General features: G+C 49.4%; 1 protein-coding gene and 3 pseudogenes across 2 annotated transcripts; 3 read left to right on the forward strand and 1 right to left on the reverse strand.

Moving 5' to 3' along the window:
• The window catches only part of LOC129351712 (zinc finger protein 771-like), a 67,666-nt pseudogene extending 66,659 nt beyond the window's left edge, over nt 1-1,007 (forward strand).
• A 4,471-nt stretch (nt 1,008-5,478) lies between these two features.
• On the reverse strand, nt 5,479-8,812 carry LOC129351704 (gastrula zinc finger protein XlCGF57.1-like; annotated as a pseudogene).
• A 2,024-nt stretch (nt 8,813-10,836) lies between these two features.
• Nucleotides 10,837-15,081, forward strand: LOC129351772 (armadillo repeat-containing protein 1-like; annotated as a pseudogene).
• Nucleotides 15,082-15,186: 105 nt separating this feature from the next.
• Nucleotides 15,187-26,619, forward strand: LOC129351715 (cytochrome P450 7B1-like). 2 transcript variants are annotated; one of them, XM_055020639.1, is made up of 6 exons: nt 15,187-15,402; nt 21,914-22,050; nt 22,273-22,872; nt 23,044-23,250; nt 23,317-23,495; nt 24,790-26,619. In XM_055020639.1, exons 1-6 carry the CDS (start codon nt 15,329-15,331, stop codon nt 25,081-25,083), a joined length of 1,491 nt encoding a protein of 496 aa, XP_054876614.1. In that variant the 5' UTR covers nt 15,187-15,328; the 3' UTR covers nt 25,084-26,619. The 2 variants fall into 2 exon arrangements, with proteins under 2 accessions (XP_054876614.1, XP_054876613.1); XM_055020638.1 differs by having other exon boundaries at nt 23,044-23,495.
• Nucleotides 26,620-27,815: the final 1,196 nt, after the last annotated feature.

Consider the following 27,815-nt stretch of genomic DNA (forward strand, 5'->3'; position numbering starts at 1 on the left):
CCAGAAATCCAACAGAACTACATGTATGGGGAGGAGGTTCTGGCTGAGCAGGAGCAGAACTTCAGTCTGGACCTGAAAGTACCGGACCGTCCTCAGATCAAACAGGAACAGGAAGACGTTGGGTCCAGTCAGGCCGGACAGAGAGCGGACGCCGACATCTTCGTGGTGACGGTGAACTACGACGAGGGTGAGCACAGCGAACCAGAACCCAGCAGCTCCCAGCAGTCCGAAGACTCCGACGAACCCAAACCGTTCGTCTGCAAGACGTGTGGCAAGAGGTTCTCCAACATGTTGCTGCTCCACGACCATCGGGACACCCACCAGAAGGAGAAACCCTACTCCTGCCAGCTGTGCACGCGGCGGTTCGCCCGGCGGGACTCCGCCTTCCGCCACATGATCACCCACACGGGGGAGAAACCCTTCCCCTGTCAGATCTGTGGGGAGAAGTTTGGCCTCAACAGCCACCTGCTGCGCCACCTGAGGAGGCACACGGGCGAGAAGCCCTTCTCCTGCCACATCTGCCACAAGCGCTTCAGCCAGAGCAACACCCTGACCTGCCACGTCAGGACCCACACGGGCGAGAAGCCGTACCCCTGCAGGGTGTGTGGAAAGGGCTTCGTCAGGCGCAGCGCCATGAACATCCATGAGGATGCACACCGGAGAGAAACCCTTCACCTGCAAGGTGTGTGACAAAACCTTCAGTCGGGGGACGGGGCTGAGCTACCACATGAGGACCCACACCGGAGAGAAGCCGTACTCCTGCAAGCTGTGCGGCAGAACGTTCCGGCAGTCCAGCCACCTCATGTGTCACATGAAGAACTTTCACCTGGACTGGACCCGAGAGAAGAGGTCTAGGTCTCCGATAGAGGAGGACATCTAGATCTACCATAGAGTCCAGGTCCAGACCCGACAACAATATCAAGTTTATCCTTTGCAAAATGAGTCGCATTGAATCTGGTTCTGATGACCCGGTTCTGATGAACCCGGTTCTGAGACCAAATGGACTTGCAGGGGTTTGGGGCCCAGGTGAACCAGAACTCATTTCACATCATCTAGCCCAACGACGGCGCTGTTAGCAACAATGTTAGCATAGCGACATGCGCTACCTTCACCACAGAAAGGGATAAATACGGCAAACCTGTTTATCATATAATTATGTTCTTAAACCATCATTACTGAGTTGTTCATGTTCTCCGGATCAACATGTCAGAACCTCCAGTCTTCCGGTTCCTCCAAGTCCAGATGTTCAAACTGCAGCGGAGGATCAACGATCACCAACCGCCTGTCCTGCATCTGAGCAGAACTGTTTTGGTTCTGGTTCAGTTGGACCCGAATGACCAGAGTGGTGAGCTTGTAGGCTTCTAGCTGCAGAGCTCTAAGTTCATCATTCAACTCGGAGACGGAAAAATGATTCAGATATTTACAAAGTTTGAGGCTCAGCAGGAAGTTCTTCTACTTCTGAAAAGGTTTGAAGAACTGAGCCGTGGTTCCGGTACCAGATGGTGGAGAACCTCCAATGTTGGTTTAAATGTATGTAAATAATGACCAGCCCTGAATGGACCCCAGAACCAGAACCGGCGCACCTTCAGGTCAGGGGAACCAGACGTCCGATTCTATCGGCTCCCTTGGAACCGATGCTTAAATCTGCCGGAACCGCCTGAAGTGGTTCTGCTCTGCTGACACTAATCTGACCAGAACCAGGTTCTGCTTCTGACCCGTTTACTTTGACATCTGGGTTCCTGTCTCTGAGGCCAATGGACTGAACCAGTGAACACCAGAACCAGGCAACAGGAGGCAACCTGGGCTTAAGTGCCTTGCTCAGGGGCGCATCGACAGGAGGAAGCTGGAACCAAACCGACCCGGACCCGTAGCACTATGCTAACACCGAGGACGCTCATCGGTGTGAAGCCCCGCCCCTTCCTGCCTGGACTCCCACAGAACCGAGCAGCACCGGCTGACGGGTCGGTTCCCGCAGCAGAACCTCTACAGCAACAAAGTGTAGAAGACAGCGAGGAGATGAACCGGATCTCTGGACTCACGAAGCCATGAACGGCCCAACCCGGCTGGGAACCAGAACCTGACGTCCAGGTACAGAGAACAGAACCTTAGAAAACCCATCCCAGAACGTGACGCGGTGGCAGGCCAGCTGAACAGAACCAGAAGGTTCTGGAAGCAACAGACTGAAGCGCAGCAGAGTTCTGCTGACACTAAAATATTTATTTATGCCATAAACATCATGGTGGATGAATTCTACTAAATGACTTTCATGATACCGGGTCGGAACCGGGCCGGAGACGGGTCGGAACCGGTTTCAGTGTAATAATATCAGTTCTAGTTCAGTGTTTTCTATGTGATCAAGAGATGCATTGGAGCTTCAGCTCATCAGGACTTTGGACCCAGCAGAACCGATCCTGATGCGGCAGAACGGATCAGAACCGATCCTGATGCGGCAGAACGGATCAGAACCGATCCGTCCTGATGCGGCAGAACGGATCAGAACCGATCCGTCCTGATGCGGCAGAACGGATCAGAACCGATCCTGATGCGGCAGAACCGATCGGAACCGATCCTGATGCGGCAGAACGGATCAGAACCGATCCGGTTCTGCTGCTCCTCGGACAGCAATGGCTGCCCACAGGCTGCCTTGGTCTCCATGGTAACCAGCTTGTTACCATGGAGAAATGCTCCAGTAGAAGCTGCAGGTTCGGTTCTGGTTCTGGACCCGTTTCAGTGGAAACTCTGGGTTTCTGGAACCCAAGCTGGAGCAGCTCTCTCCAGAGACACTCATTCAAATATTACAAACTTTATTCCATCCAGTTTCTTTAGAGGACTCTGAATGTTTTCTATCATGTGCCTGTTCTAATATTTAGCATCTATGTTTCTATTCATGTGAGCTCTGGTATGTGTTCTAGATGTTCTGGTTCTGTGCTGCAGAACATCACTAGAAATAAAGTTTTGGAGAAGTTGGACACTAATTGGTTGGTCTTCCTTTTTTTCACTATCATCCAATCATCAGCCTGTGCTGTTGTGATGTCATCAGTTGCTGGATAAAACCTGGATCCTTATGGCAACAAAATCTGCTTCACATAACTTACATTCCAGATATCTGAAACTAGCTTGTGACAACTCTGGAATGTAATTACAGATAACAACTGATTTTATGCTAAGACCACCTGCCATAGATGGTTTTAACATAAAACAGCCCATGACAGTTAGGAGGTTCGAAAGGTTCTGGTCGGGTCCAGAACAGGAATCTGGTTCTGGTTTTGGCCAATTGGTTCTGAGCCCATGTCACACTTGGCGACCTCCTGCTGGCAGATCGACAGAGCCATGGTTCCACAAGGACCGGGTTCTTTTGGACTGAACCGGTCCTCAACATGCTGCCAGTTCATGATTTTAAGGAAAGGCCGGGCTCTATGGTTCTGGAGGAACCCAAACATCTGATCCAGAACAGAAACCGGGGAGCCTGAAGGTCAGACCAGTTTGGACCAGTGGAGGATGGGAGACAGAGACATTGTCTCCTAGCAGCAGCTGAGTGGGACGAGTTGTCCTTCTCTAACAGCAGAGATGCCATCCATCGCCAATGTGGTCACCTGGACGGGTCACCAGAGATTATCTCCAGTAATTAGTTATAGAAAAAGTGGAGACTGATGGAGAAGGAAAAAATGATGTCATTAGAGGAGAGCAAGGTCAGTGGGCGGGGCCACTACAACTCAACCAATCAGAGAGTTTCTGCTTCCTCAGCAGCTCCGTCTCTGATCTTTGCTGCTTCATGTCTCTGTTGTCTTTGTCTTCAGTCCAACGACTCAACAACCAGTGGGAGTGAGGCCCTCTAGTGGCTGCTGTGCAGTACTGCAGGTTTTTGTTCAGGGTTCTGGTGTTTCCTGTCACTGTGGGCCTCAGAGCGCAGTAGTACACAGCAGAGTCTGTCACTGCAGCAGAGGAGATCGTCATGGACATTTCTTCTTTGCTTCCTATAAATGTCATCCTGTCCAGATGTTCTGCTTCACCTGAAGTTGAGTGAGACTTCAGGAACTCTGGATGTTTTCCTGGATTTTGTCGATACCAGAATAAATAATTAGCTGAACCTTTGGAGTAACTGCAGGTCAGAGTAACAGAGCTGCCCTCTGAACTGAACTCCTCAGTCTTTGCTGCAGTGAGTTGTTGGCAGTTTACACCTGAAGGAAGAAAGAACTGATGTAAGTGAAGAACAACAAGGATGAGATTATTCTCTGAAAGACTCCAACCAACCTGATCCAGTGATCAGAACCAGCAGAGTGAATCCAGATGTGAGCAGAGACAGCATGTTGAGCAGAGTTAATGTTGGAGAGTTGAGCTGAAGGAGGAAGTTTGAGTCTCTTTAGAGTTCAGGAACACACCAGCTCCTCTTCCTCCTCCTCATCTTCCTCCTCCTCCTCCTCTTCATCCTCCTCCTCATCTTCCTCCTCCTCCTCTTCTTCCTCCTCCTCTTCTTCCTCCTCCTCCTCATCACTGATCAACTTCCTGTTTACTAACAGACATTTAAAATCTGACAGAAGTTTTATCTTGTCATCTGATCATAAGCTAGAAAATAGTTGGTTTCTGGGTTTGCTTCAATATTTAGTAATAAATCTGGTTTCAATTGGACTAAATTCCTCAGTACCATCTGCATGAGTTCTGCTAAGGTAGCATAGCATGCTAGCTCTGTCCTGTTGATCCAATATGGCCACTGCTGGACCGCGTTATCGATCACAGCAGGAGCAGGACGTGTTGCCGGTCGGTTCTGGTTCTGCAGTATTTTTCATGTGGTTCTGACACATCGAAGGAAACAGTACAAACGGACCAGCACCAGTTTCGGTTCTGAAGACGATGGCTGACCTCGTCACCATGGGCTTCAGGGTCTCGTCGATCTTCATCTTCCGTCTAGTCAGGTTCTGGTCCAAACGTTCAACAGAACCGCTGTCCAACATGTCCATCACTCCTCACTGCTTATAGCTAGCCTCAGTATCTCCTGTCGGTCAAGATGACCTCTGACCTTCGGTTCTCTAGTCTGATGTAGATCTGCTACTGAATGGGTCCTTGGTTCTCTTTTCCAGGGTCCAATCAGATCATTTCAAAGCAGACGTTAACCACTTCCATTGCTGAACAGCAGGTTCTGTTCGGTCCAGCTCAGGTTTTATTGTCAGGGAAGGAAAGATTCCCCACAGAAATCCCCCACTCATGTCCAGTGGCAACACGGCCCGCTTGGACAGGGACAGTTTCTGGGCCCCATCCTCCTTGCCAGGTTCTGACTCAGCTCCGTCCTGGAGGTTTTACTCATGTTTGGTTCCAGAGAGAAAACCAGGAGACACCAGGCTTCGCTTGAAGAACCGTTTAATGACACTCAGATTAAACAAGACATTTTAACTTTTACACAACACTGCAGCTAGCTTACACATGGAGGAGTTTTCTCTTTAGCATCAGGTTAACTGGACAGATGTCAGCAAACTCAAAGGAAGCGTTCATCCGTATCGTCTCAACATATCAGTTTCCCAAAGATCCTGCAGGTTTCTTTTTCCTGCTGTCAGAGAAAACAGGAAAAACAGAAGAGAAACCATTCCTGCTAATATCATTCCAAAACATATCTACCTGTGGTGTGTGTTTTCATGTGGCGTGACAAGTTACTCTTATGACGAATATTCTTCCCACACATTCTGCAAGAGAAAGGCTTCTCCCCTGTGTGAGACTTCAGGTGGGTCAACATGGCATACCTTCTACTAAAACCCTGCCCACATTCTGAACATGTATGTGGTTTCTCACCAGTGTGGGTTCTCATGTGAACCAACAGATTACTGTTTTGTCTGAAAGTCTTCCCACACGTTGTACACAGAGATGCTTTCTCTTCTGTATGAGTTCTCATGTGAACTAACATGTTGGACTTTCTACTGAAATTATTCCCACATTCCGGACAGGAATAGGGTTTCTCACCTGTATGAGTCTTCATGTGTCGCAACATGGTTCCTTTGCGGCTGAAAGTTTTCCCACATTCTGCACAGGGATGATGCTGAGTGATTACTTCAGAGTGATACCTCATGTGACGCGTTAAATATACTTGTGGTAGAAACTCTTTCCACACACTTCACAAGAAACGGGCTTCTCACCTGTGTGAGTTCTGCTGTGGCTCACGAGGATGAACTTCCGGCTGAAACCTTTGCCACACTTGGAGCAGCTGTAAGGTTTTTTCTCTGCATGCGTGATCATGTGAAACTCCAGAACCTGTTTGTGCCTGAAGCTTTTCCCACATGTTTTACAGGAATATGGCTTCTCAGCCTCATGAGTTCTCATGTGTTGCTTCAGATTATGGCGAACAACAAACATTTCCCACATGTTCTGCAACAATGCGGTTTCTCAGATGAATGCGTTTTCGTATGCTTCATCAAATTTTTTACGCAGGGAAAAACACTTCCCACAGGTTTTACATGAATGTTGTTTCTGAGCACTGTGAGTTTGGACATGAACAAACAAGTTGGATTTATGCCGGAAACTTTTCCCACATATCTGACAGGAAAACGGCCGTTCTCCTGTGTGAGTTTTCATGTGGCACACTAAGCAACCTCTTTGTCTGAAACTCTTCCCACATTCTGAGCAACAGTACGGTTTTTCACCTGTGTGTGTTCTAATGTGAACCATCAGATTGCTCCTCTGTCTGAAACCCTTCCCACAGACCGAACACACACATGGCTTTTCCCCCGTGTGACTTCTCATGTGAACCAACAGATTTCCCTTTCTGCTGAAACTCTTCCCACAGTGGCTGCAGGAATGTGGCTTCTCCCCGGTGTGAGTTCTCAGGTGGTCCAGCATGGTGCTCTTCCTGGTGAATGTTTTCCCACATTGTAAGCAAGATGCTGGTGCTTCTCTGTTCTTAGTTTTCGGTTGTGGAATGGAGTGATTATTTCTGCTGGACGGTAAAAGTTCTGGTTCCTCCTGGTCCAGACTGCGGTTTCTGTCCTGGTCGGGTAGAACCTCTACATCCTGATGAAAATGTTGATGTGGAAGTTCTGGAAGAAAAAGAAAACCAGGAACCAAACACCTGCTTAGCAAGTTACTGGAATCTATCAGTTTATAGGTCTGATGGACCGGAACCGGTCTGGTCCCCAGCGTTTAGCGCCCTGGGCGGCTCACCTGGGCAGAGCTTCAGCGCCAGCTGCTCCTCGTCCTCCTGCTGGTCCTTCATCTGTTCTGGTTCCTCTTTGATCTCTGGAGGTTTTGGGTCGTTTGGTTCAACCTCATCATGACCCGGTACCGGTTCGGGTTCTGGAGGAGCAGATAGACATGAATGAAGGGTGTTTTCTGCTCCTCCTGGGACAGAACCAACCGAATGGACCCTTTGGTTCTGTCTTCACTGGTACTATTCAGCCTTCAGAACCGCTTCATGCTGGTGGACGGTACCGGGTCGCCATGTAAAGGCTATGGAAATGTGTCCGTTCCAAATTAAAAGCAGAACTTTAAGGTCCAGGCGTGTTACGGGTCGGACCCATGGCTCAGGCTGCTCAGCAGAACCTCTTGGTGTCACTCACCCCTCCTCAGAAACTGTACTGGATGGACCCGATTCTGGTCGGACCCACCAGCCTCCGAGAGCTCCACTTCCTGCTTCAGAACCTCCTGCTCCTCCTCGCCCACCCGGACCTCCACCAACTCCTCCTTGACCCGCAAAGGTTCTGGTTCCTGCTGAGGAACCCGGTCCGGTCGGGGTTCTGGAAGGGCAGGGAGAGCTGCAAGTATCAACTGTACAAACGCAACTAAAACCGCTGCATGTTTTAGGCCACATGAAAATGTAAAGTGTAGATATTGTGGTGTGAAAATCATCAACGTTCTGATCCGATTCCTCGCAGCGTTTTTAACCCATCGAAGCTGTTTTTGATGATTTTAGTGTTTGACTGTTTAAACCTGAACTGAACCATATTTAAAAACTTTACACTCGTCAGAAAATGATGAGAAAACATCCGTCAGTATTGGGATTTAACTGGGCCGTTGTTCTGGTGCAGCAGAACCTGATCCAGAGCTTTCTGCTCATTCAGACGGACAAAAGGTTTTGGGTACAGGAAGCAGGTCAAGCAGAACCAGCCATGACCTCTGACCTCTGAGCAGCAGATGAGCTGTGGTTTTGACTGAACTCGTTTAAACTTCTGGATTCATGTTCCAGAAGTTGAAGCTGTTTCTGTCCCAGCTGCCCGCAGCAGTGCCTAACCTTAACCCCTAACCCCTAACCCTGCCTCAGGAATTTTTCTACTTTAGGATATTATTTGTTCTCTTTCTCTTAATAAAGTTTCAATAAAGTGTAATGAATTCAACCTGCTTCCTCAAACTTCCCTCAGGACACTTTAATGAGTTTCATTAAAGTCTGGGACCAGAACCATCTGGAACCCATGACAGGAGAACCGTGTTTTAATCAGGCACCGCCGCGGGCAGCTACCCGCCCGCAGACAACCTGAGTCCGGTGAGCGCGGAACACCGAGCCGCTCGAACCGCCGCAGGAACGGCGCGTTACCTGAGGAAGAGGATGAGGAAGATGAGGACAGCACGGACATCTTTCTGCTTCTGTCGAACCGGAACCAGGAGGTTCTGCTGGGGTCCAGGTTGCGATAGCACAACAATGGCGCCTTAAACAAAGAGAAGAGCAGCAGAACCGGAACCTGGCTGGACGGGGCGGAGTCCAGACGGCTCCGGCTTAAAGCGGCAGTACGTCACTGTACACGTAACCCAGATATATTTGTGTAGTGTGTGTTATTTGTTTTTTTGTATTGCTTTTACTTTATGGTTACTGCCTCTTTAAGAGCGAAGTACAACAGCGCTTTACGGCAGCATTCTGACTGCAGCTGCTATGGAAACGCCCGGGCTTCTAAGTGTCAGAGCTGCTGCAAAACTGAGACATGCTGGTCTCTGCTCAGCTTCTGCATGTCGCCTGACTTCTTCATGTTTCATATGTTTTCCTGCTAGAGCTTCATTGTTATTGTGGCTGATTCATTGGGAATCTGTTCGTGTTCCTGCTATCAGAGGAACAGAGAAGCTGCTGAGTTCCGGGTCTGTGGAGCCGCTGCATCTTCATTCTGGGTCTCCATCCCAGTCAGAACCGCCTCCAGCATCATCTTTTCAGATGCATCACACACCAAATATAGAGCTCTATTAACTATATTTGTTTTGTTTTGCTGGCCAGCTTCTTTTATTATTTTACCAAGGACCATGAAAGGATTCTCCGAGAGATAAATTGTGTCCTATTCTATTTCCACATTTAAAGGACTTCCTGCTGAGACAAATATAATTTGTCCCACAGAGTCAGAAGTGTGTTTGAATGAGATGAGCACCAGGCATGTATTTCACTCATGTTTGGAGTGAATCTTGTTTGTTTTTTGTTGGTTTGTTTTGTTGATGTTTTGAGGTAAACTGAGTTGAGACGAGGTTGAATGTTTCAGTCCAGTAGTTTGTAATAAATGTAACTGCTTGATAGTGAACTGCTATCTGAACCTGAGTGAATTCTATTCTTTGGTTACATACAGTCATAATGTTTCACTTATTTGTTAAAACTGTCACCATGTCATGACTGCATGATATGAGAGATGGAAAAAAGATGTCCTCCGCCTCCTCCCAGTGCTCCCACCAATCAGAGCCAGTCCGGGTGACGCTCATTCTCCTACCTCCGTCTGCTATGCTGCAGCTAGCATAGCCTGTCCCGAATGCTAAGGCTAGTTAGCACAGCCACAAGATTAACAGTTTTTCTGTAAAGTTTTTTTCTCTGCCAGGATTTCCACCAAACTTGCTGAGTTCAGCACTAGGGGGCGCTGGCCCAGCCGGGCCCGGCCCAGCCTGGATGGAGGGTCATAGTGGCTACCAGGCTGAACTCGGGGAAACGTTGCTCTGCATTAGCACATTGAGCAGCATCAGGGTGATTGACAGCACGAAGCCCCGCCTTCTGGTTCAGACTGATTGTTTGAGATGCATTTCCTGGCAGTAGCAGCTCCTGGTGGATCCGTCCTTCAGAAACATGAATCTGAGATATTTTTAGAGAAAAGTCGTCTTATTGTTGCCTGAGGTTTTAACTGAACCTGCTGTTAGTGCCTGTCGCTATGGCAACTGACATCTCAGCTAGAAGAGATCCCCGGAACCATCGGAACCAGGAAACTGGACTTTACATGTGGGTTGGTTCTGGTTCTGCTGTTTGGACCGAGTCAGGGCTCCTGCTTCAATATTCCAGCTGGATTGTGAGAAATCATTGTGATGACATCAGAGGCTCAGTTCGTGTTTACATGTGAATCCAGTTCTGTTAAACCAGTTTGACTCTCCTGCAGGGCCTCGTTACGCCCTAGCGGCGGGTCCGGGGTGCTGCGGGTTTTTGCCCAGAGTTCTGCTGTTTCCTGTCACTGTGGGATCAGAACCGCGTCTTCCTCCTCCTCTTCCTCGGTGTGATGAAGAACATCTGAGCATCAGAACCCTCTGACCCTAAAGCAACGCGGGACCCAGAAGGTTCTGGTTCTGACCCGGTTCTCTCCGTCTTCTCCGTCTTATCCAATATTTATGAATAAATATTGGATATTTATTCATAAACTGAATTTCTGCTCATTTAATTTTCATTTGGACTGAAACTAATCAGAACCATAAACGGACCTGATTTTTAACCAGACAGAACTTGATCAGAACCGGGATCCGGTCAATAACGCAACTGATTCCAGACTGGTCTGTGTGAGGAACCGGTTCCGTGGAGCTGAACAGGGTCGGGTTTCCAGCCAGTGTGTGCTGCCCCCTGCTGGTGACAAGCAGGAGTAACAAACAAGAACTAGTTTATCTTGTAAGTTACAACGTCGACATGGTTATTGGAGTCATTTTACCGATAGATCGATCGATCAGAAGCGCCGTAGAAATGAACGGATCTTCTGGCTGCAGTGCGCGCTCAAGACCGGTGCTGGTACCGGTCCAGTTCCGCCATCACAACTAAAACAGACTGGACCTGGAGCCGCTCTCTGACGTCATCAGGGTGGGGACACGGCCTGTGAGGAACAGAGCCACTGATTGGTCCGCTGGGGCCAGGCGGCCAATCACAGAGCTGCATGCTGCCACGTGGTAGCGCCGCTGGCCTTAGCAGGAAGAACCGACGGTTCGGCCCGAAGAGAGGAAATAAACCCAAAACAAAACCGTTTCGACCCGGTCCGGGAGAACAGAACAGGAACCGAACGTCAGGGGGAGGACCGAACCGGACCGGAGTGCTGGTACCGGTGACCGTTACAGCCCGGTGAGTTAGCATCATTAGCATCCTCTGATGGAGAGGTTCGGTCCTTCGGGAGAACAGAACCAGAACACAATCCGGTACCAACCTGCACAGTTTGGTGCCAGTCAGACTCAGGTTCGGCCTAAGAAACCAGAACCGGGCCATCTGCTGCTGAGGACTGAGGTTAGAACCGGAAATGGATCACATGCAGAACCTCGATCCTGACAGCATGATGCCGGTTCTAATGGTCCCGGTCCGGTTCTGGTCATCAGGAATGATAAGGTCCGTTCAGATAGACCAGGTTCTGGAATCCTCTGAAGTTCTGCAGAAACTGGCTGCTTTGAACCCAGGTCCAGCAGAGTTCTGTTTCCAGGCTCACGAATCATTTCGTAGCGTCATCAGTTGGAGAATCCAGATCTGAAGTTTCTCAAAGTAAATGTGACTTCCTGATGTGTTTTCTTGAAATTGGGTCTCTGTCTCTTTAAAAACTTCTGCTGATTCTCAAGCTCCACCTCCAGGAAGTCGTCTCAACATGGCTCCTCTTAACCCTTTAATGTTGTACCAATGCTGCCCTGAGCAGCAGCTCCTATAGTGAGCTCAGCTGTTTGCTAATTGCTGCTGGCTAGTCTGAAGGAGCTGTGCCTCGAAGGCGGGGCTAGGTCCACCTAGTCCTTTGAATGGCTGAATGGTTGCCATTTAATTTGACCTGGAGTTCTGATGGGTCTGGTTTATATGCAGCTGTTCAGCTCTGGGCCAGCGGTTCTGACCGGGTGGGAGGACACAGAACATCCAGCAGGTCTAGTGGACCAGGCGGAGCCACCAGAGACCGGTTCTGATCCTGGATTTGTTTCTCCTCCAGGTCCCCCCAGCAGCCATGAGCGGCGAGCCCGAAACGCTGGCGGCCCGGCCCGACCAGGTTCCCGACCCGCTGGCCGTGGTGACCCAGCTGAGGGACCTGGCGGCCGACCCGATGAACCGCAGAGCCATCGTCCAGGACCACGGCTGCCTGCCGGGCCTCATCCTGTTCCTGGACCACCCCGACCCTCAGGTGGTCTATTGCGCCCTCCTGGTGAGCCCCCCAGCCCAACCTTTGGATTCATCGGCCGGTATCGGGTCGCTTCTGGTTCTGACAGATGCTCTGGGTCTCCGCAGGCGGTCCGGTACCTGGCGGAGTGTCGGGCCAACAGGGAGAAGCTGAAGGAGGAGCTGGGGATGATGCTGAGCCTGCAGAACGTCATGCAGAAGTGAGCGACCTTCCTCTGGAACCAAAGGGCTCGGTCCAACAGAACCGTGTGTGGTAAACTCTGCGGTCCTCCCTGCAGGTCCACCACTCCGGGAGAGACCAAGCTGCTGGCCTCCGAGATCTACCAGCTGCTGCAGGCGGCGGCCGGCGCCGACGAGCCGCAGGCGGCCAGGCCGGCGCCTGGCGGCGCGCGCCGCAAGGCCCAGTTCTTCCTGGGGTCCAGCAACAAGAGAGCCAAGACGGTGATCCTGCAGATCCACGGCCTGGACGACCCGGTGGGTCCGCACACAGACACTGCTGTCCGGTTCTGGTCCGCTGCAGGGTTCTGATCAGCTGTCCGGTTCTGATCCGCTACAGGGTCGGCGCAGTCTGTGTGAGGAGGCACTGCTGAAGATCCGAGGCGTCATCAGCTTCACCTTCCAGATGGCCGTTAGGAGATGCGTCGTTCGGATCCGATCGGACCTGAAAGCTGAGGTGAGGACGGTTCTGTCCGGAATATTCAGGAAGAACCGAAGCTTTTCAGGATGAACGGAAAATATTTCACAAGGCATGGAAAGATCCAGACCGACCGTTTTCCCTGATCGGTCCTAATCCCAGAGAGCTTCCTGATCTCTGCCTTGGTTTTCCAGGCTCTGGCGTCGGCCATCGCTGCCACGGAGGTCATGACGGCTCAGCAGGTGGTGAAGGACGAGAACGGAGATGAGGTCAGGGTTAGGGTCACCAGCTGGAGTTTCACACTTTGTATCCGATGTGGAGGAAATTATTAATCATAGGAGAAATTTGGCAGCAATGACAGCCTGTATGTAGCCTTAATGCTAGTTCAGACTCAGTTAGCTTAGCCTTAATGCTAGTTCAGACTCAGTTAGCTTAGCCTTAATGCTAGTTCAGACTCAGTTAGCTTAACCTTAATGCTAGTTCAGACTCAGTTAGCTTAGCCTTAATGCTAGTTCAGACTCATTTAGCTTAGCCTTAATGCTAGTTCAGACTCAGTTAGCTTAGCCTTAATGCTAGTTCAGACTCAGTTAGCTTAGCCTTAATGCTAGTTCAGTCTCAGTTAGCTTAGCCTTAATGCTAGCTTAGACTTAGTTAGCTTAGCCTTAATGCTAGCTTAGACTTAGTTAGCTTAGCCTTAATGCTAGCTTAGACTTAGTTAGCTTAGCCTTAATGCTAGCTTAGAATCAGTTAGCTTAGCCTTAGGCAATAATTCCTCATATCTTAGGGTTAGGGTTAGGGTAGTTCCCTAAACCTGAAGGACCAGGTCAGCAGTAATCCTGGTGGTTCTGTTTTGTTCTGCAGGTTCTGGTCCATTTTCCAGAGACCGGTTCTGTATCGGTGGAGCAGAATCTGGACTTGCCAGAGTATCTTCCGGAGGAGGAGAGTCCGTCTCAAGACCCGGACAAGGCGATCAGCCGGGTCGGGTCGGGCCAGGACGGGTCCAGCTGGCTTGGCGCTGCCGCCAACTTCCTGTCTCGCTCCTTCTACTGGTGACCCATCAGAACCAGAATGGGCTGCTGGATCAGAACCAGGGTGTCTTTCTGAGCAGGACAAACAGAACAGAAATCCAGAAGTTTTCTATTTATTGTCCAAACGGACCGAACCGCAGAACTGAGGTTTCTGATCAGGAACAGTGACACCAGAACCGGATCAGAACAACTTCCCTGTTGAGTGTTTATCCAGACCAAATATTCTGATCCGGGTTTTCCCACAGAAGCTCTCCGGAGCGTCGTCATGTTTACACTTTACCTGACTGAATTCCTTGGAACCAGAACCGACCAGAACAAGCCTGTCCAGGTAAGCTCGGAACCGTCTGACCCAACTGGACCCAACTGAACGAACGCTAATGGGTTGTAAAGCTGGGAACCAGTTTGGGAATCGGCAGAAGATCCAGGTCAACCAAATGTTTTTCTCAGAAACACCTCTGACATTCCCAGCGTTCCCAGGGTTCCCATGGTTCCCAGGGTTCTCAGCGTCCCCGGCGTTCCCAGGGTTCCCAGAGTTCCCAGTGTTCCCAGGGTTCCCAGCGTTCCCAGAGTTCCCATGGTTCCCAGCGTTCCCAGGGTTCCCGGCGTCCCCGGCGTTCCCAGTGTTCCCAGGGTTCCCAGAGTTCCCAGGGTTCCGAGTTCCAGGGTTCCCAGCGTTCCCAGCGTTCCCAGGGTTCCCAGAGTTCCCAGCGTTCCCAGGGTTCCCAGCGTTCCCAGGGTTCCCAGCGTTCCCAGGGTTCCCAGGGTTCCCAGCGTTCCCAGAGTTCCCGGGATCCAACAGAACAAAGACCCGGGTCATTTCCTCCTGATAGACCTCTGATCTCCATTCCTGCAGCTTCCTGCTGAGCTGCTTACCTGAGCAGGTGTGCAGCAGAAGCCCCGCCTCCTCCAGGCTCTGTCCAATCACAGCCCTTCCATCATACAGAACCGGGCTTGGCCTGCTGTTCTGGGTTTCCATGGAAACCAGCATTACTGCTCTGGGGTCCATCTATAGATTCCCAGTCTGGACTGAACCATCAGAACCAACTGCTGGAACCGGGCCGTGTGACCCGGTCCGCTTCAGAACCACTGGACCAATTCTGAATCGTTAACCTTCATCATCTTCCTCTTCCTCGGTGTGAATAAAATGCTTCAGTCTGAAACTGCCTGGTTTCATTCATGACCCGATTCATCGGTTCTGGAGCTGAACGCACCTGCAGCAGGTGAACAGAACCTCCACTGGTTCTGCTAGGAGGCTGAGGTTCTGTAGGACCTCCAGACCGACTGGTTCAGAACCAGGTGCAGCTCTTATTGTGAAGGGACAGCTCTTATTGTGAAGGCCCCGCCCAGCTGGAGCCTCTCCCTCCCTCCGTCGGGTCGGCGCTCAGCGTCCCGGACCGAAGCGGAACCATGTCCGTCCTGCTGCCGCTGCTGATCAGCCTCCTGCTCGGGCTGCTGCTCTGGATCCTCGGCGGCAGAACCAGGTCAGTTCTGACCCTCCGGCCCGGTTCGGTTCTGTATCTGGGTTCAGATAGAGTTTCGTCAGCTCCTGGCTGAGCCGCTTGTTCTGATCCGAAACTTTTCCAAAACGCTTCATCATCATCATCAAATTAAAGGGGAAGTCACACATTTCGTCATGACGCGGTTAGAGATCCGGTCTTGTGCGAAATTCGGTTCCCCTGTGAAAATCTGTTCCCCCTGCGTCGGGAGCGCGCATTACAGCCAGAGAGGCGAAAGAGGATCTGATCATTTTCACGTCGCTTCTGATCGATTTCTCGGTAAAAAAAAAAAAAAAAAAACAACTAATACAACCATGTCAATGTTGTAACATTCAGTTTAATTTGCAGCTGTTGTTTAAAAAATTGTAAAATAAATAAATAAACGAGGTCTTCTGACGCTGTTTTGTGTTATTGTAAACACCAAGAGAATCGCTCTTTTCTCACGTAAGCCTGGCAGAAATAAAAGTCAGTCACCAAACACAGTTTTCCCAACACGTGGTGTGTATGTAAAGGTTTTTGTGAATTTGGAAACAGTTGTTCTTTATTCCCCAAGGTTATGGAGTAAGAAGAGGAAATAATGGATGATTCAGCAGCCTGAAATATTCTGTTCCCCCTCCATAAAATGGTAAAAAACTTATTTTACCTGCAAATGCTTAACTTTGCCTATTCCTCTCATCATCAACAATAAATACTGTGAATTTGGTAGCATTTGCTCCTTTTTTGCCAGAATTATGAGGGGGGAACCATATATTTCAGCTGGCTAAAATATTCTGTTCCCCCTCCATAAAATGGGAACAACTGCACTTACCAGCAAGATTTTTTCTCTGCTTATTCCTCTCATCATCAACAATAAATCCTGTGATTTTGGTAGCATTTGCTCCGGTTTTGCCAGAATTATGGGGGGGAACCAAATATTTTAGCTGTTTTACCTGACTGAAATTATCCGTTCCCCCTCAAAAACATGGAAACAAATTTATTTATCAACAATAATCATCAACAGCAAACTGGCTGTTGGCAAACAGCCAGTTTGAAAACATTTCATCACTATTTGCTCCATCACCATCTCCACCTGCTGCAGCACCTCCACCTGCTGCAGCACCTCCCCCTGCTCCAGTCCCTCCACCGACTCCATCCCCGCCTCCTGCTCCATCACCGTCTTCCTCTTATTTTAATAAAAGGAATAATTTCAGTATATTATTAAAACAAAATGATACTGAAATTATAGGTGGAGGTGCTGCAGCAGGTGGAAATGGTGATGGAGCAAATAGTGATGAAATGTTTTCAAACTTGCTGTTTGCCAACAGCCAGTTTGCTGTTGATGATTACTGTTGATAAATACATTTGTTTCCATGTTTTTGAGGGGGAACGGATAATTTCAGTCAGGTAAAACTGCTAAAATATTTGGTTCCCCCTCATAATTCTGGCAAAAAAGGAGCAAATGATACCAAAATCACAGGATTTATTGTTGATGATGAGAGGAATAAGCAGAGAAAAAATCTTGCTGGTAAGTGCAGTTGTTCCCATTTTATGGAGGGGGAACAGAATATTTTAGCCAGCTGAAATATATGGTTCCCCCCTCATAATTCTGGCAAAAAAGGAGCAAATGCTACCAAATTCACAGTATTTATTGTTGATGATGAGAGGAATAGGCAAAGTTAAGCATTTGCAGGTAAAATAAGTTTTTACCATTTTATGGAGGGGGAACAGAATATTTCAGGCTGCTGAATCATCCATTATTTCCTCTTCTTACTCCATAACCTTGGGGAATAAAGAACAACTGTTTCCAAATTCACAAAAACCTTTACATACACACCACGTGTTGGGAAAACTGTGTTTGGTGACTGACTTTTATTTCTGCCAGACTTACGTGAGAAAAGAGCGATTCTCTTGGTGTTTACAATAACACAAAACAGCGTCAGAAGACCTCGTTTATTTATTTATTTTACAATTTTTTTAAACAACAGCTGCAAATTAAACTGAGTGTTACAACATTGACATGGTTGTATTAGTTGTTTTTTACCGAGAAATCGATCAGAAGCGATGTGAAAATGATCAGATCCTCTTTCGCCTCTCTGGCTGTAATGCGCGCTCCCGACGCAGGGAACAGATTTTCACAGGGGAACCGAATTTCGCACAAGACCGGAACCGATCCGGAAAGGCTCCATCCCGGGAACCCGTGATAGCACATGATCCAGAGCACTACGTTATGACGTCACCAGGTGACCTTTGACCCGTCCAGTCACTGCTCAGAACACAAATGTGTCCAAACTTTCTCAAGCTGAACAGAAACAAAGCAAGTTTTGTTTGCATCGGAGCTACCAGCCTCTCTCTGGAGCTACCAGCCTCACTCTGGAGCTACCAGCGTCTCTCTGGAGCTACCAGCCTCTCTCTGGAGCTACCAGCCTCTCTCTGGAGCTACCAGCCTCTCTCTGGAGCTACCAGCCTCACTCTGGAGCTACCAGCGGCTCTCTGGAGCTACCAGCCTCACTCTGGAGCTACCAGCGGCTCTCTGGAGCTACCAGCCTCTCTCTGGAGCTACCAGCCTCACTCTGGAGCTACCAGCCTCACTCTGGAGCTACCAGCCTCTCTCTGGAGCTACCAGCCTCACTCTGGAGCTACCAGCCTCTCTCTGGAGCTACCAGCCTCACTCTGGAGCTACCAGCGGCTCTCTGGAGCTACCAGCCTCTCTCTGGAGCTACCAGCCTCTCTCTGGAGCTACCAGCCTCACTCTGGAGCTACCAGCCTCACTCTGGAGCTACCAGCCTCACTCTGGAGCTACCAGCCTCACTCTGGAGCTACCAGCCTCACTACCAGCCTCACTCTGGAGCTACCAGCCTCTCTCTGGAGCTACCAGCCTCACTCTGGAGCTACCAGCGGCTCTCTGGAGCTACCAGCCTCTCTCTGGAGCTACCAGCCTCTCTCTGGAGCTACCAGCCTCACTCTGGAGCTACCAGCCTCACTCTGGAGCTACCAGCCTCACTCTGGAGCTACCAGCCTCACTCTGGAGCTACCAGCCTCACTACCAGCCTCACTCTGGAGCTACCAGCGGCTCTCTGGAGCTACCAGCCTCTCTCTGGAGCTACCAGCCTCACTCTGGAGCTACCAGCCTCTCTCTGGAGCTACCAGCCTCACTCTGGAGCTACCAGCCTCACTCTGGAGCTACCAGCCTCACTCTGGAGCTACCAGCCTCACTCTGGAGCTACCAGCCTCACTCTGGAGCTACCAGCCTCACTACCAGCCTCACTCTGGAGCTACCAGCGGCTCTCTGGAGCTACCAGCCTCTCTCTGGAGCTACCAGCCTCACTCTGGAGCTACCAGCCTCACTCTGGAGCTACCAGCCTCACTCTGGAGCTACCAGCCTCACTCTGGAGCTACCAGCCTCTCTCTGGAGCTACCAGCCTCTCTCTGGAGCTACCAGCCTCACTCTGGAGCTACCAGCCTCAACTCTGGAGCTACCTGCCTCTCTCTGGAGCTACCGGCCTCACTCTGGAGCTACCGGCCTCACTCTGGAGCTACCGGCCTCTCTCTGGAGCTACCGGCCTCTCTCTGGAGCTACCGGCCTCTCTCTGGAGCTACCGGCCTCTCTCTGGAGCTACCGGCCTCTCTCTGGAGCTACCGGCCTCTCTCTGGAGCTACCGGCCTCACTCTGGAGCTACCGGCCTCACTCTGGAGCTACTGGCCTCACTCTGGAGCTACCGGCCTCACTCTGGAGCTACTGGCCTCACTCTGGAGCTACCGGCCTCTCTCTGGAGCTACCAGCGGCTCTCTGGAGCTACCAGCGGCTCTCTGGAGCTACCAGCCTCTCTCTGGAGCTACCAGCCTCTCTCTGGAGCTACCAGCGGCTCTCTGGAGCTACCAGCCTCTCTCTGGAGCTACCAGCGGCTCTCTGGAGCTACCAGCCTCTCTCTGGAGCTACCGGCCTCTCTCTGGAGCTACCAGCGGCTCTCTGGAGCTACCAGCCTCTCTCTGGAGCTACCAGCGGCTCTCTGGAGCTACCAGCCTCTCTCTGGAGCTACCAGCCTCTCTCTGGAGCTACCAGCGGCTCTCTGGAGCTACCAGCCTCACTCTGGAGCTACCGGCCTCTCTCTGGAGCTACCGGCCGCACTCTGGAGCTACCGGCCTCACTCTGGAGCTACCGGCCTCTTTCTGGAGCTACCGGCCTCTCTCTGGAGCTACCGGCAGCTCTACTCATACCTTATGTTTTATTGGTGCCATTTTTTTTTACATCCACTATAGTACATGCATTTATTTCATGAAAATTTGTCAAGAAGCTCAGCCAACAATGCATTAGTTTTACCTTGTTTATCAATCAGAGTCCGAATCAACAAACACAACTAGCTCTAGAGCAGGGGTGGGCACTCCTGGTCCTCGAGGGCCGGTGTCCTGCAACTCTTGGTTGTCTCCCTGATCCAACACACCTGAATCCAACAGCTGAATCACCTCCTAAATACAATCAAGTTCTCCAGAGACCTGCTAATGACCTCAGTATTTGACTCAGGTGTGTTGAAGTAGAGATACATCTAAAAGTTGCAGGAGACCCTCAAGGACCTGGAGTGCCCACCCCTGCTCTAGAGCTACAGATCTAGAGCTACAGATCTAGAGCTACAGATCTAGAGCTACAGATGTTCTCAACCTTTTTTGAGGACCTGAATCCACCATTTTCATTTGCACATTCACTGAATCCATCTTTAGAGACAAATAAAATATTTTTCCAAATTCAGGATATGGATATTTGCTTTTTTTTACTGGTGCATAAAATGAGTCATACATGAACGTCACTTTGCTCAAAGATAAAACCAACACAGAGCATGAACTCACAACAGATTACTGTATTAGTTTATTCTGGCCCCAAAAATATTGTTTTTCTATTTTACTCATTAAAAATAAATTTGGATTTTTTTAAAGATTTAAAAAATTGTGAATAATTTAATATTTTAAAGGTGAAATTTACTTTGTTTTTTGTCGTTTTGAATCCACAAAGTACTGTTTTACTTTCCCGTCTCCCTGCGGCTTCAGGAAGTGTTGCCTTCATGTTGCCGGTGGAGACTGGAGTTGCTCAACTTGGCGCTGCACATCATGCAGATGGGACTCTGACTCCCATCCGTTCCCTGATGCACATCGATCCGTGTTGGACATCAGAGGAGCTGAAACTTTTCAGACCAACATCCAGTTTTTCTCCCAGCAGCCGGCTGAGATCCGCCTCATGACAGCAAGACAGAAACTAAACGAAACCCTGTTGACTCGTTTCTCTGCAAATATCCACCAGTTAGAGAAATGATACGGTGAGATTCTGGCACTGGGAGCAGGTTACTGGTTTCTCAGTCACAAGCTGGTTGCAGTCAGTTCTGGTGGATCTGAACTTTGACCTCAGTATGAGAAACTGCAGACTGATGGGAGGAACCAAAGAGCTCTGTTAAAGTAAAGGCAAACCTTCTGCATCTGGGATTGAAATCATTTCATTTCACATAATCATGGTGGCAGAAACCATTTGTTAAAACCTAATCAATATATTTGTCCTATTGACGTTTGTTATAATATTTACTGCAAACGAACGACGTCATCAGTCCAAGTTTATCGTTTATTGATCGTTCAGAAACTCATCAAAGGTCAACAAGGTGAAACAACCTGAACAGGTGATCAACCTGAACAGGTGATCAACCTGAACAGGTGATCAACCTGAACCACCTTTTACTCTCCGTCTCTCTTTGTCGTTAAGCACAGCCGTTGCCGTGGTAACCGCCTGCTGAGCAGAGATTAGGTGAAAACATTCAGTCCGTTTAGCATTAGCATTAGCATTAGCATCAGGTTTCCAGGCTTGATATGTATTGATTATTGATGAGCCTCTCATGGACTCAGTGGCGGCTGATTGGCTGCTTTAACCTCCTGATCTTAACAATAATTACTGACAATATTCATTTTAACATGTTTTTTTATGATTCCTTAATGAAGCTACAAACGTTTAGGATCTTAGTGAATATTTTGATAAGCCTGTCAGAACAGGAAGTTCTGCTCTCAGCTTCCTGTTGGCCTTCAGTTTGCTGCAGAGACCTGATCAACGTATTGATCGGCCCTGGTCCGGGGAATCTGTGGGGCGTGTCCGGTCCTGGATCGGGTCTCACTACCTGCTCTGTAACAACCACAAAACCCAAAGAAGTGCTGATCCGAACGGCTTAGCGGATTACAGGAATGTCTGGATCTCAGAGCAACAGCTGAGACACTGGATCAGAAACCGGATCAGAACCAGAAGCTGGGCTGACTGTGAGGAGCGGAGAGCTGCAGCCTGGGGGAAACAGGAAATGTTTTCTGATGGGATCAGAGGAGGATGAAGGGTGGAGCCGCTCAGTTCCAGCAGCAGAACTCCAAGACGTTCAAGCGGTGACTTGTCACCGTGGGAGGAGACGGCCGCTGTATCCTGCCGTCTCCTCCCACGCTGCTCTGGGCTCGCATCCAACCAGGATCTGAGTCAGACGAATGATCTGGGAATGTTTGGTTGCAGGAAGCCAGGCGAGCCTCCACTGGTGAAAGGCTGGATCCCCTTCGTCGGGAAGGCTCTGGACTTCGGGAAGGACGCTCACAAGTTTCTGGAGGAACATAGGAGGGAGCATGGGGACGTGTTCACGGTCCTGATCGCAGGTGGGTTCTGAAACTCCATCCCCGGTGACCCATCATGGATCATGGTTTGTCTATTTAAAGACATAACTTTTTAAAATATACAGTACCCCCACAAACCCTCTTGGGAAAGAGACCTCAATGTTGAAGACCTCTGATCTCGATTGTCCCAGATGGGTCCCAGATTTGTCCCATGGCATGATCTGGCTCAGTTTCACACTAACCAGGACCTTCTGTCTACTGCAGGTAAATACATGACCTTCATCATGGACCCCCTGCTGTACCCCAGCATCATCAAGCAGGGCCGGCAGCTGGACTTCCACGAGTTCACCAATAAGGTGGCTCCTCTGACCTTCGGCTACCCGCCCGTCCTCGGCACCGCCTTCCCCGGCCTGTGGGAGCAGATCAGGCGCTCCTTCCAGCTGCTGCAAGGGGACCACCTGGTGCCGCTGACAGAGAGCATGATGGGTAACCTGATGCTGGTGTTCCGTCAGGATCACCTGAACGGGGCCAGCGACTGGAGGAGAGGCAGCCTGTACGAGTTCTGCTGCTCCGTCATGTTCGAGGCCACCTTCCTGACCATCTACGGCAGACCGGCGACCGGCGTCCGCCACGGAGGGATGGACCGTCTGAGGAACGACTTCCACAAGTTCGACAACATGTTCCCGTTCCTCATCGCTCAGATTCCCATCCGGCTGCTGGGGCGGACCCTGGCCATCCGCCAGAAGCTGACCTCCTACTTCCTGCCACAGCACATGTCCCAGTGGACCAACACGTCCCAGTTCATCCAGAGACGAGCCGAGCTGTTTGAGCAGCACGACAAGCTGAAGGACATGGATAAAGCTGGTAGATGATCCGGAGGACGTTGGTGGCCCAATAAGTGATATCAATGACATGCAGAACCAGAACCTCAGGAGGCTCTGGGTTTCAGTGGAACATCCTCCTGGGTTCCAGACAGACTAGATTTGTGGTTCTGGAGCTGGTTTGTCTCAGTTCTTTCTGTCTTCTGTCCTCCAGCTCATCACTTCGCTATCCTGTGGGCGTCAGTGGCCAACACGCTCCCCGCCACCTTCTGGGCCGCCTACTTCCTGATGAGTCAGCCGGAGGCGTTGAAGGTGGTCCGCCAGGAGGTCATTGACGTCCTGCAGGACAGCGGTGTGGACTTCAGCACCAGCAGCGACATCAGGCTCAGCAAAGAGCAGCTGGACAAACTCATCTTTCTGGGTGCGTTCCAGTTCACGTTCAGCTCAGTGGTGAAGCGGGTCGATAACGGGCCGTCTTCATCCTCAGAGAGCGCCATCAACGAGAGCTTCCGCCTGTCCTCGGCCTCCATGAACATCCGGGTGGCCCAGGAGGACTTCAGTCTGCGGCTGGACTCCGACAGATCGGTGGGTGTCAGGAAGGGAGACGTCATCGCCCTGTACCCTCAGAGTCTGCACCTGGACCCCGAGGTCTACGACGACCCACAGGTACGGGATCAGAGGTCACCTTAAAACCGCATCGCCCAGAGTCTTCCTCTGCTGGATGAAGATATGTGCCTCCCTGGGTGCTACTGGTTGGTTCTGCTCTGGTTGTTGGAGCTACAGGAGTAACATGTCACAGATGAAGTGAACTCTCACGTTTAATATCTCCTTAAAGCTGCAGCACATCACGAAAAAGAAAAGTTTCAACATTCAAACTTTGGCTGTTGACCATCAGACTGATCAATGGAGCTGCTCTGCCCCCTCCAGGTGTTCTGCAGAATAACATCGCTGGGTCAGAAGCAACCAATCAGAGCCAGGGGAAAGCAGCTAGCCATGCTATCGCTATCAGGAACTTTGATCTAGTATAGGTTTATTTATTTTGATACAACCTGCATTTAAATTTGAATCTATTTTTACTTGACATTGTTTGACATCAGCAGTGTTGTGAGATTGATCAGATTTTATGTATAATTTAGTCATTAAGACTCTTAAAGTTAAATATTGTTTTATTGATTGCAGGTTCCTGGGGGAGTTTTTTTATTGAATATTTGCTGTGATGTGCATGCAAAGATGTTACACGTTTTTCTCTAAATTTGGTGATTTTATGGTTCCATTGTTCCAGATCACAGATGCCCCTTTTCCCTCTGCTCGACTCTACTGACCCCAACCCTGACCCCTGACCCCAACCCTGACCCTCGTTTTGTTCTCCACCTGTTTATCAGTTTTATTGTGTTATTGGAGCCCTGCATAATTCCCTCTGGTCGTAAAACTTGGTGATATTTATAACAGCCATCAAACTATGGCTCCTGCAGCATATTTCAAATAAAATGATTGACCAACAGAAGAGAAATTCACCCTTTCTTGACAGAACTAACAGAAACCAGACTTCTAGATTTGTGTCAAGGAGACTTTTGTACCAGATTTTTCAGCTTTATTTTAAGGCGCATTTCATATATATATCTTATGAAGGCGCTACTAATGTCACAGATTTCTGCTCATTCTGCATTGGAACACAATAAATGGTTTTCTGGACACAAAGCATCACATAGCGACTAACAGGCCTGTCCAATCCAGCAAAACATATCGATTAGCAGCACAAAGAAAGACAGAAAAATAATTAACGATACTAAATTAAGAAATTATATTTAATCCTCAGTGCTGCATGAAGCTCATTTTGAGACAATGCAAGTTAAAAACAATATTATGCAACCAGTAAATTAGGTCCAGTGACAGGTCTGTACAACACACACACACACACACACACGTAGATAAATAATGTGTGTTCCTCGTGACTCTGCAGACGTTCCGGTTCGACCGCTTCGTGCAGGACAGCAGAGAAAAGACGGATTTCTCCAAAGAGGGACAGAAGCTGCGCTACTACTTGATGCCGTTCGGCTCCGGATCGTCCATGTGTCCTGGACGGTACTTTGCCATCAACGAGATCAAGCAGTTTGTCTGTCTGCTGCTGCTGTACTTCGACCTGCAGCTGGAGGACAGGCAGAACCGACCCGGTCTGGACCCGAGCCGAGCCGGTCTGGGAATCCTGCTGCCCTCCTCGGATGTCCAGTTCCACTACAGACTGCGGTCCGTGTGACCCAGAGCGGCGCTGAAGTCCAGATGTCTTGTTCCCTCTGGAGGTTCTCGGGGTCCGGACTCGGTCCGGAGGTTTGGGTTCTGGTCGGGGTTCGGGTCCTCGTGCCCCCCTGGGACACCTGGAGGCGCTGCAGCAGAGATCCTGCTGGAGGGAGTGACTGCTAGCAGCGCCTCCTGCTGGTCAAGCTGCAGAACTGTCCCGGATTAAAACTGGTTCTGATCCGATTTGTCAGGGCCAGCCCAAGCCTCCATGGGGCCCCAAGCCAAATGTGCTTTTGGGGCCCTCTGGTTCTGCTAACAATGTGGACCGGCTGCAATCAGCAGTCTGATGATTAGATCGATTAAACACCTGCTATGAACTGATTGCATCTCTGGCTGTTTACATTACATACATGTATAATAGATACAATTATTGACCAGTTGATTTCTGGGAGCCGATTTCCTTCATTTTGGGGCATCGTGATCAGCCGATACTGACATGTGAAGCTGATATGATGTCCATCATCTCTGTCCTTCTGCAGAGACAGTTGGACTGACAGACCAGGCCAGTCTCAACATTTACAGCTAATATTCACTGTTAGCAACTCAAAGACTTTGCTGCTACATTCAGAAACATTTCAGACTCAATTAATTCATATGAGCCAAAATCAGCAGGTCAAAGGTCAGAACCAGGAATCAGCCAGAAAACTGCAATCGCTGCAGAAACACATTCAATTCATTTCTCTTCAGCTCCAATAGCTAAAATCTAATTTATACCAGGTGAGTCTTTCTGCCCTGGAATGTGGACCGGTACCGGGTCGGTTCTGAGCCTCCAAATGATTTTTCTCAGCAGCAAACAGCAAATCAGCTGCAGCAGAGAGCGGCTCGTCCTGCTGCAGCAGCTCGTCCTGCAGCAACTGCAGCCTGACGTCTCAACATTTAGCTGGACAATATCAGAATCTGATGAGTTTTAATTATTCATATCAAACCTGATCAAACAGTTTGAACCAAAATACCTGAGAAATATCCACCAGGAGAATCAACTCATTTAAACTCAGTTTCACACAAAGACGCAGCTTCAATGTTGTAGAACTGGACCGGTCCGGTCCGGGTCATAAGGTCATTTCTGTTAGCAGCTTTATTATCTTTACATTATATTATAAAGACTCATTAAAACAAACTTTATCTTGGTTCTTATTATTTCAAAAACAAATCAGTCTATGATGAAATTTTGTGTTTTTGTTATAACGACATAGAAATCATTACTAACAAAAAAAAATAAAAAATCAGCTCCACTGAGGGGCCCCTTAGTTTGCGCATGCCTTGGGCCGGCCCTGGGATTTGTTATGTCATTTTATCCACAGCAGGAATTTATTTTCTGTCTCGTGTCTTTTAATTTCAATCCTTATTTTAATTCAGTGTTCAATATTAAACCCAGTGTTTTCTATCTATGCTTCATGTCTTCTTCAATCATTTTTGTACCAGCAAGGTTTGGGTCGGAACTGACCCAGATCTTCTTCACTTCTTGTTTCTTCCAAATAAAAACTTTGAAATATGAGTCTATAAATTGTTCATTAAATTACACATTTGGTCAGTTTGAGTTTTGGACTTGTTGAAACTCAGACCGGGTCCATATCAGATCACTTCACTGAAACCGGGTTCTGCTGCACTCCTCTGTACCGGGCCGGCCCAAGTCATCTCAATCATGCATCTCACTGCAACAGAGCGTTACGTTAGCATTTAGCTTTAGCACATAGAATGTTTTATAGCATTAAAGGAACAAGAAGTACAAACGTTTGAGCCAAGAAAACATCTAGTAAGTTTTCATTACTCTCCACTTGATAAAAATGATGATCTATGTTTTGCTAACACTTTTCTATGCTGAGTACACAGAGAGGGGGCGCTGTTTCCCCGCTGCACTGATGCATAAAGCAAGTGGGATTCTACAACCTAAACATTGCTACATTAGTCAGGTCCAGAGAATTCTGGTTCTGGTTCTGGAGGCCGTCCCCATTTGCGACCCGTTACCTGGAACTGCACCTCCAGAACCCCAACAGCAGAGGGCGCTGTGCCCTTAACTAACTTCAGGTAAATCTGCCTCTCAGTCAATATCGCCTCAGCTGGTTCGGTTCGGGTCGACCTGGAAAAATCCAACATAATGGCGGGAAAAGTTCATTTATTACAACCAAGTCACAAAACATGCAGGGCCAAAAATATGCACAACGTTTCGCTGAGAGTCAATAAAACGTTTGTGGAAAAAAGCTGGAAACTAAGGGAGGGGACGAGGTCCGGGGGCCAGTGACCCCTAGGGCCACAGCGCCTTCTCTGGCGGCCCCTCGCTGCCGCTCAGCTAATTGGGCCCCCTGTGTGGGAAACGTGGGAATCACAGCAAAACAAATACAAAAACATGACAATAACTGAAAAAGGAGGTCACGTTACCACAGGGCCGATTCAAGGTCAGGGCCGTGCAGAGACCTTTGGAGGGGCCCAAAGTTTTACTAATAAAGCTCTGATATCTATTTAACCTCTGGAACAGGGATTCCCAAAAATTTTCTGGGCCCCTTTAGATTAAAACAAAATCCTCCCAAGAAAGTCAGCTGGGCAGACACTGTTCATTCAGGGGCCTCCAGACACTCAGGGGCCTCCAGACACTCAGGGGCCTCCAGACACTCAGGGGCCTCCAGACACTCAGGGGCCTCCAGACACTCAGGGGCCCCCAGACACTCAGGGGCCCCCATACACTCAGGGGCCTCC

Source organism: Poeciliopsis prolifica, unplaced genomic scaffold (assembly GCF_027474105.1).
Source record: "Poeciliopsis prolifica strain line A6 unplaced genomic scaffold, Auburn_PproV2 SCAFFOLD069, whole genome shotgun sequence".
Taxonomy (NCBI): domain Eukaryota; kingdom Metazoa; phylum Chordata; class Actinopteri; order Cyprinodontiformes; family Poeciliidae; genus Poeciliopsis; species Poeciliopsis prolifica.